The sequence below is a fragment of the Microtus oregoni genome, unplaced genomic scaffold (assembly GCF_018167655.1).
Source record: "Microtus oregoni isolate MIOR12 unplaced genomic scaffold, Mior012 000142F_ref0000161, whole genome shotgun sequence".
Taxonomy (NCBI): domain Eukaryota; kingdom Metazoa; phylum Chordata; class Mammalia; order Rodentia; family Cricetidae; genus Microtus; species Microtus oregoni.
Window position 1 is genome coordinate 1,078,315 of NW_024544792.1, and position 9,195 is coordinate 1,087,509.

A 9,195-nucleotide genomic window follows, 5' to 3' on the forward strand; every position below is an offset into this window, starting at 1 on the left:
ACACCCATGAAAGCCCCAGTTTGATTTCTGTCACTTGGAACTAAAAACGCCCTGACTCTCAGTGATAGTTGGGTATTCAAGAAGAGATGTCTAGATTTAACAATGGGCCATGTTGCAGAAGAAAACGTGAATTTTCTTTCCCTCCTCCTCCCTTCCATATCTTATGCCAGTCCTCCACAAAACCCCAGCCAGCACATCATCATGCTTCCTCCTGGGTCCTCCGGAGTCTGTCAAATGAGGAGTGCTTGTGACTCAGTTTACCTTTCCTTTTAACTTAGTTGATTCCCCAAGACCAAGGAATAACTCTTGGTTTCTAAAAATTTGCAACAAAAATTGAGTTGGTTTTGGGAATTGATCTCTGACCACATAGCGAGGCAGCCAGAGGGGGGTTGATTTTCAGTTTCATACTCTCTGTGTTTCTGCTTCTCAGCCAGGTACTATATGGTGCCAGGTGTACAACTTATTTAGTAAGTATTGGCAGGCTAAAGGAAATAGCACATATGCACGGCACACACACACACACACACACACACACACACACACACACACACACACCATAAAATATGTAATCTCAGCCCTTAGGGGGTCTTCCAGTCTGGCTGGGGACACAATCTCAGTAAGGTCTTCAGTTCATTTGGCATTCTAGAAGAGAAGAATTGTGGCTCAGAGGAGAGAGGACCTTGGAGTTGGGGAGGGGTTGACGGAATGTTTGAAGAAGGATGACAGCATAGGCTGGTTTGGTAAAGACAGGTGAGTTTTGGTGAGGGGATGAGTGAAGAGGGAGTTGTAATGAGCATGGGGTCCCCTCAGGACTGTGTGCCAACTGTGGTTGCTATGGGTAGGAGGTCTGGCTGGTGAGGGGGAGAGAGTCTCTCAGAGTAGCTGAGATCCCACTAATGCACTGCAGAAAAGAAGCAGTTAAAAAGGCCCCCTCCTTTTCCACCCACATTGGGCCAAGGTGAGAGGCCTTTGGCTCAGGCACAAAGTGATGGAGTTTGTATGTATGGTGGGTGTAAGCGTGCGTGTCAGTCTGCCAATAAGTGTGCTTGTTTAGGAACTTCTAGTTTTAAGTGACACAAGCCAGGCGCAGAAGCTTTTCTTTTATTTGTTTGTTATTGTTTTGCAGAAGGAGACAAGTTCCTTCAAGTTAAAGGCTGATTCTGGGATTCTTCAGCCTTGACTCCCACCCGTGCCCCCATGTACCCCAGCTCTGTTGTTTCCTGTAGAGAGCTAGGCAGAGAGCGAGACAGGAAAGGGGCAATGTGTCTTGCCAGCTTCCCAGCTTCGCTCCTGCTTGCACCAAGAGACCAGCGGTGACCTCTCTCCTGGGTTTCTGCCTCCTTTCATCTTCCAGTCTCCTCTTCCAGACTCCCCTGCAGACTAATTTTGGGGGAAACACCCCGACTGTTGGTAAAAGGCCTCTAGCGAGGCATCTGTCCCCGAGTAACCTCCTCGTCCACCATGGCCTGAATGTCCTTGGCAGCCCGAAGGCCAGACTTGATGGCAGTGTCTATCCAGCCATGGGGCAGGTCGGTATGCTCTCCAGCAAAGTGGATGCGACCCTCTGGCTGGGAGAGCTGCTTCAAATAGTCCACAAATTGGTAGGGTGTGAACTCAGCAAAGGCGCCAATGGTGAGGGGGTCTAGAGACCCCCAGTGCTTGACCGTTGCTTTTGGGCACATACTCTTTAGCTCCTCCTTGGGTATGTGGTGCACAGCAGCCAGATCATCCAGGATAATATTCACCACCTGGTCGGGCTTCATGGCAACGAAGAAGAAAGAATCATCGCCCACAGTGTAAGAGGCCAGCAGCATGCCCTTGCCACCTGGCAGGCTGTGGCTGGGATAGATAATATAACGCGAGGGCCGGTCTGTGATGGAGTTGCCTCCCCGGATGCCATCCTGTTCCCAGAAGCATTCGTTGCACACGAAAACCACCTTGGTGGCACTGGTATAATGCACGGAGCGCAGGGCATGTGCTTTGTCTGGGGACAGCGGTGGCTGGAAGGTGATGAGGCGTGTGGCCTTGGCGGAGGCTGAGTTGATGACATAGTCAGCAGTGAGTTTGCGCAGTGGGAAGATGGGCTCATCAGTGCGGTACAAAACTTCAACTTTCGACCCGTTTCTCACCACTGCTTCTACTCTGGATCTCAAACGGATGGTGCCAGACTTCAGGCTAGCATTGAAGCCATTGGGGAGTTGGTCAAAGCCACCAGTGATCTCTGAAAATCTGCAGGGGTGGAGAAGGGATGATGAGACTGGAGACACTGCCAGGTCATGTATCCCAGTACTGGCCATTCCTCTGGTCTGAAAAGAGAAGAACCTATCCCCCTGCTCTCTCGTGTGAGACACTTTATAAACATCACCGTCATGAATATACAGCCCTGTGTTATGCGGGCATTGTTACTTGAGTGCCCCCTATATAGTAAATACCCAATCAACCAGTGCTAGTGACTGGGTTCTTCCTGGCCCTAAATCAGCCTTACTCATCAGTTCTGGAGAAGGTAGCAGGACTCCTTAGGGACTCCAGGAGGGACTTGTGGTATCCAGCGTCCTCGTTCAACAAATCCCCGATCATCTTGGTTGCTCCTTTGCTCAGCTTTCCTTCCCTCACCAGATAAGCCTGTGTGGAGGGGCAGCATAGATGCAAGGATGGGTTAGAGGGTCTAGCATGTAGGGAGGCTTTAGCAGGGTTAGATGGGGGCTTGAGGGAGACAAAGGTTTTGGCAATAGGAAGAAGGCATTCTGTAGATAGTACACTGCCCCAGGGCCTTGGCTGAGCACAGAGGCCGTCACTCCACCACCATCTCCTGGGGCCCTTTGTTTCACTTACCTTGGTAGAGTAAGAGTCATAAAGGGACATCAGTTGGCTGCAGTTGGATGTCTTCACATCTTGTTTGATCTGCAGAAAGGAGGAGAGATATTCATCAAGCTGGGCTTCCAGGTAACCAGGACATCTAGGCTGCTGTCGGCAAGGTCACAGGGTGACAGATGTTTCACACACTTTTAGATTAGAGACCAGGTTCTTGGGATGTCCCTCAGAGAGGCTGGAAAAAGCCAGGAAAGGGCCATTCCCAGAGCTCCTGGACTCTGCTCCATCCCTTCATTTAAAGACACTCGTGCTTTTGTTGAGACAGGGTCTTACACAGCCTAGGCTGGCTTCAAACTCACAGCATACCTGAGGCTACTCTTCAATTCTAGATCCTCCTGTTTCTATCTCCCAAGTACTGGAATTAAAAACTTGTACTACCACACCTGACTTGAAACAAAAGACCTGTTCAAGATGAAAATTTAAGGTGAATATTCAGTTGGTAGAACACTTGCTATACAAGACTGAGGACTTGAGCCCTATTCCCCAGTATCCATATAAAAGTAGGGTGTGTTGGCGCTGGAGAGACGGCTCAGTGGTTAAAAGTACTGGGTGTTCTTTCAGAGGACTTGGGCTCAATTCCCAGCATGCACATAGCAGCTCACACCTGTCTGTAACTCCAGTTCCAGGGGATCTGACACCCTCATACAGATATATATCCGGGCCAAACACCAATGTGCATCAAAATTTAAAAAAAAAAAATCATGGTGTGGTATCACATGACTGTAATGCCAGCTCTGTGAAAGTAGAAACAATAGGATCCCTGGAGCTTGCTGGTCAGCCATTCTAGCAGATTTAGTAAGCTCAGTTCAGTGAAAGACTCTGCCAAAAATAAAATAAGGTGGGAAGCAATTGAAGAAGACAGCTGATGTTGACCACTGGCTTTGACACAAATATGCACATGCACCCACATTTACCTAAACATGTACATACATATACACACGCACAGGCACATGCATACGCACAGACACAGACACCCAGGCACTGACGCTTTAAGGTAAAGACTTTCACTATCATCTAGCATGACTGCTGATTCACTACCGAGGGCTGCCTAATCTAGTTGCCCCTTTCTTACACTGCTGCTGATCAAGTCCTGTTTCCTAGTTTGCTCAAAGACAGAGGAGAAGGGTTGAGGGTGGAGTTGAGGGTGGTGATATCATTAAGAGATGTGATAAGGCAGGAGGACCAATCATAAGAATGTTGGGTGGAGTCAGTTGATCTGAATCCAGGTACTGATTTGCTGTGTAACCTTAGGCACCACCCCTTTCCTTCTTGATCCCAGCTGGGAAAGGCAGCAGGTAGCAGGTACCTTAATGACTGCTTGGTCAAAGAGGTTTTGGGCAGTTTTGTTCTTCTCTGTGGGGTCCGTGGAATAGCCCAAGATCTCTGGGTTAGCTTCGACTTCCCAGGCACGATAACGCTGTCCATTGAATAGGTACCAGGTGTTGTTATCATGCTGGATGAACTTATTCATCTTTAGGCCAAACTTCTTGACATAGGCGTGGGTTAGCCTTGAGACAGAGACAGGTATAATAACATCCTTGTTCCTTCTGGTCCCTTATTAGAAATGATTCTGGTCTAGTTAGGGTAATCTTGTGCCTAGGAAGCTCAAACTACTTGTTCAATTGTAATCTCATTTAATGTTGTGGGGATTCGCTCCCCACTTCCCGAGGCTGTGGAGGGTGAGAAGTTCATTGAATTAAGGCTGTTTAGGAAATCTCAGCTAATAGTACTCAAAAGTATAGACAGATGTCTTTTGTTTCAGACAGCATTTGAGATCCCACCATGCAATTCTAGGTAAATTGAAGGCCGTATTTAATGACTCCTACTTTGGGCTGATGCAGTTGTTTGTGTTTTCGGTGGTTTGGAGGGTGAGCGTGGGTTCAATTTATATTAAAGGCAATCAGAAAAAGAAAAAGAGAAGAGAAATGTCTGTGGAGATAGGGTCTAGAGCAAAGTTAGTGCTCAACAAATGGTAGATATTATTAATAGTAACGTTACAATTTCTTAGCTTGCTTTGATGTAACTGACAAATATGAAACTGCCCATATTTACACGCTACAGTTTAATGAGTTGGCAGCAATGATTGTAATTATCTGTTTGTAATTATTCCTGTGACCACGGCTTTCTCTGACCTCAGTCTTCTCTCTTACATGGGAGTTGAGTATCAGCCCTGACTTATTGGGTTGGATCGCATGACACAGTGAGTCTGAAAGATCTTAGACATGATGGCAGCAGGGTCCCTCCTGCCTTCCCCCTCATTCCCACTATACTCCTTTGCTCCTTCTTTTGTACAGGACTTACTTGTGGCTTTCTGGGATTCGCATTGGTCCTAGTTCGAAGTACCAACCTTCTGTCTTGTTTCTGACTGTGACCACCCGACCTCCGATGTGGTTACTGGCCTCCAAGATGGTGACCTGGAGTTCAAAGAAGCTGCTGTCATTCTTAGGAGTGCTGTTCTTTCTTCCCATCCCACTTATCACCTCCAAATAGCTGTAGGCTCTGACTTGAAGGCCATGAACATGCAGGATAACCTTTCTGGGGCTGTTTGCTCCAGGGGTCCTGAGTGATTTTCTTGCATAGTCTTCATTCTTTGCTCCATAAGGACATGAATGACAGTTGACAATGATTAAGGGCTGGGGGTAGGGGGCGTTCAGAGACTGGTAGGCACCTGCAGTTGTGCCTCATTCCCTGTCAGGCCACTCACTCCTTTTCTCCCCAAGGAGGCAAATTGGAGGCTTATGACCAAGGCCTTTCAAGATCTTCTTACCTTGTGACCAGCATCTTGTAGGGTTTTAGCTGCCGCTAGGCCTGCTAAGCCAGCTCCTATTACCACCACACTCTTGGGCATTGGGGAGGCATGGAGCCCATTCTGGGCTATGAGGAGGAAGTTCTCATAATCAGGGCCCTGGAAACACCTGAAAAGGTCCTTGTAGAAGGCAAGGCAGTTGGAGATGGATAGCAGGATCCCCAAAATAAAGATTCCTGGGGGCAGAGAAAACAAGAGCGTGGCCTTAATGGAACCCAGGCTCTGGGACCTGTTTATCCAGGATGAGCGGGCAGAGGGCAGTAAGGTGAGGGCAGGGCCTGACAAGTGTGTGGCTGGAGATCCGGATATTTGGTATTATGTCTATATGAAGGCAATTGTGTTGTGCAGGGCATTGGGAACCGTAGTGTTATTTGTCTGATTAATGTGATTGTGAACACAGCTTGCATGCTGGAAGCTCGTGGGTGTGGGAGGTTCATAGCTGACTATGCGTATATCTGCTCCTGATTGGAAGTGTGATGTTGTGCTTACCTACAAGTGTGTAAAGGACTGTGATCATGTATAACTGTCAGTTTGTGGGTAGGAGGGTGGTTGTAGTCTGTTCTTTGTATGACTGCAGAGTTCATGGCTGTACGTGATGGATGCGTTGGTGGAATGGTGTGGTTGTTATGAGTGTGTATGAGTCCACAGGAAAGTGAGATGCACTGAACTGGAGTGGGAGTTGGGCTGGATTTGAGAGTGAATGAGGAGGATGAGATGTCCAAGAAGGTGGGTGCTTGTGTGGGGTCTGGAGGTGAAGCTGTGTGGGGAAGAGAGTGAGCGAGCAAGTGAGAGGGAGAGAGGGGTGTGTGTGTACGTGTGAGAAGACGAGTGTGCAAGAGAGGAAGGCTCAGGTCCCTGAGTGGGGAATGAAAAGTGACCTCTGGGAAACAGATGGTCCCTATGTTTTCTCCAGCCTCATCTTTGGTTTCTTCAGGCCTCCCAGGTATTTAGTGTGATATCAAGGTTAGAACTCATCACCCAGATAGTTGGTGAATACCTTGTAGCAAGGCTTGAGTGACTTAATTTCCTCTTTCACCGTTAGCTAGTCTTGTCTGACACGAAGGCCTATTTGCTTTCCTCAGTGTCACCTGCTCTTAAGTGGACCGGGCAAGGACTGTAACTCTGAGCTTCCCCCAGAAGCTGAGTTTTGAGAGCCTCCTGTGTTTGGTCTTTGCAATGTCAAGGTAACTGAAGCTCCTCAAAAGAAGAAGAATTTTAGGGGTCACTAGCTAAGGAGGTCCATTAGACCCTTCCCAACATGCAGACAGCTCACTAGAAAAGAGGAGAGACATCACCAAGCCCAAAGGAGAGAACCCCTAAGCCTCCATCCCTCTCCCCACCCCACAGATCTTCCTTAACCTTCTTCTCCAGTCTCCAGCCCTTACAGTTTCCCCTGAGGATTTGTTTCTTGGCCCCTCTGTCCTTTCATTTGAACGGACCCAACCCTTAGACCCATCCTCTAAATCCCTCTCCATCCTCAGGTCCTGGTGAAGCTGAATCCCTGCCTCAGTTCTTACTCTCTTTATTCTTATATGATCCTTCGCTGAGATTTATGCCCCACCCATTGACCCACGTCCCTCTCCCCTCCAGCACCTATGCATATCTCAGTGTCTAACACTTCTTTACTCGGTCTTTCCCAGACCTGGAGGAGGTCCCCACTTACCACTCATCTTGACCATGGTCCTGAAACTCTTGCTGAGCTCTGAGCAGCTCATCCTCTCTTTATGAAGGAACAGCACACTCTGGCAATATTTGGCCCGTATCCCACCAGCCGCCTCTGGCCTGACTGACTCAGCCAATGAAAGCAGCCCTGCACTAAGGCCTGATCTATCAGGTGAGATGACAATGATAACTGACACCACCCTCCCCTCATCTTCTTCATCCCACCTTCCACAATCTTCTCTCCTAGGAAAGTCCCATCTCCCAGCCCAGCCCTCCTGTTGCTAAAGGATCAGAAGGGGAACGGGAGTAGGTAGACCATTCTAAACTTGCTGTATTACCCTGAGAAGGGGTGAGGACTGGGTTAGACATCGATCTATGAACTTACGGCACAAACCAGAGCTCTGACTACTCCCACTACCGAGTGCCTGCTTTCCCACTGCTGGTCCACTATAACCCTTTGTTCTGATGTTTGTTTGAAATAGGGATCTGGCCATGAGCTCCTGTGCAAGGGTCATGCTTTTCTTGTCCCCTCCTCCTTCTAAGGGTCCCTGGTAAGTAGACAGGTAGGCAGGAGTCTCTTGCCTGACCCATTTGCAGAGGAGAACATTTTCTGTCCCTTCCCCTAGGACCTTCAGGGCTTCCTTAGACACAGTGTACTTCTCTAGCAATGGACTTCCTTCCCATAAGGAATGGAGCCAGGTAGCTATTCTGCCAAGATTAGCTTTTGTTCACAGACTGGCTGGCAAGGGAAATGAACAGAAAGTCTGAACCCAACCAGCAGCATGGGGCTTGGGAGAGGGCAGGAGTGGGGGTAGATAGGGCACATAGTATCGAGGGCCCAAGACTGGGATCCTGGCACCAGGAGTAGTACGGGGGAAGGGCAGTAGCAATAGAATCAACAGAACTGGGTTTGAGTCCTGATTTGTCCTGGCAGAGTTATGTGACTTGGGATACAGAACTGATACCTTTCTGAGCTTGGGTTTTTTTCTTTGAGATACAGGCCAACAATACTTTCTTCCTAAGAATTTGATTTGAACTTTATTATTATTAATAATAATAATAATATTGCCTTGTTTTTCAAGACAGAGTTTCTTTGTATAGTCTTGACTGTTTTGGAATTCATTCTATAAACCAGGCTAGCCTCAAACTCAGAGATCTGCCTCTGTTCCACAAGTGTTAGGATTAAAGGTGTGTGTCACTACCACCCAGCATTTTTTTAAAGAAGTGTTTTGTTGTATAGATTAGGATGACCTTGAACTCCAAGTCCTTCTGCCTCAGCTTCCCGATTGCTTGGATTATGTCACCATATGCCTCATACTGTTTCTAGGCTGACCTGAGAGGATGTGTAGAGTGTAACTGTTTTCTTTAGGTTTGTCATGAGTATCACCATCTTGAAGCAGAGCAGGTATGGTGATTTGGGAAGACCTTGCCCACAGACAAGTCAATAGAATAATCAGACAATGCTAAGTCTAGGATAACCTAATTACCCTATTATAACTGCATTATCCTGTTGTAACTATTATGTAGTTCGTAGCTAAGTCCAGGATAATGAGGCTGCTAACACTTTCTGTGGAAGGAGATTGTGGGAGGGGGTTCTCTAGTCCTTCATTTGAGAGTCTGATCACCATTCCCTCCTGACCCAGCTGCACAGGATCTTGGGGATGGTAGGGTATATAAGAGGCAGAAGGTTGAGTTGCGGTGGGACTTTCATGGTAGAGCAACCCATGATTCACCCATGTTCCTGGAAGTAAATCATTATTTCAGCAGTGTATGAAGAATCTAGCATAGCACCTTGGGAGTGTGAAATGGTATCTTTCTGTGGCTTTGATTTTTATTTTCCCAGTGGCTATTGATGG

General features: G+C 47.7%; 1 protein-coding gene across 1 annotated transcript; it reads right to left on the reverse strand.

The window, feature by feature from the left end:
• Positions 1 to 1,421: 1,421 nt before the first annotated feature.
• LOC121444808 (L-amino-acid oxidase-like) lies at positions 1,422 to 7,392 on the reverse strand. Its single transcript, XM_041646713.1, has 7 exons — positions 7,341 to 7,392; positions 5,639 to 5,853; positions 5,173 to 5,285; positions 4,178 to 4,379; positions 2,833 to 2,901; positions 2,486 to 2,622; positions 1,422 to 2,229 (listed from the first exon to the last, which is right to left on the reverse strand). Exons 1-7 carry the CDS (start codon positions 7,390 to 7,392, stop codon positions 1,422 to 1,424), a joined length of 1,596 nt encoding a protein of 531 aa, XP_041502647.1.
• Positions 7,393 to 9,195: the final 1,803 nt, after the last annotated feature.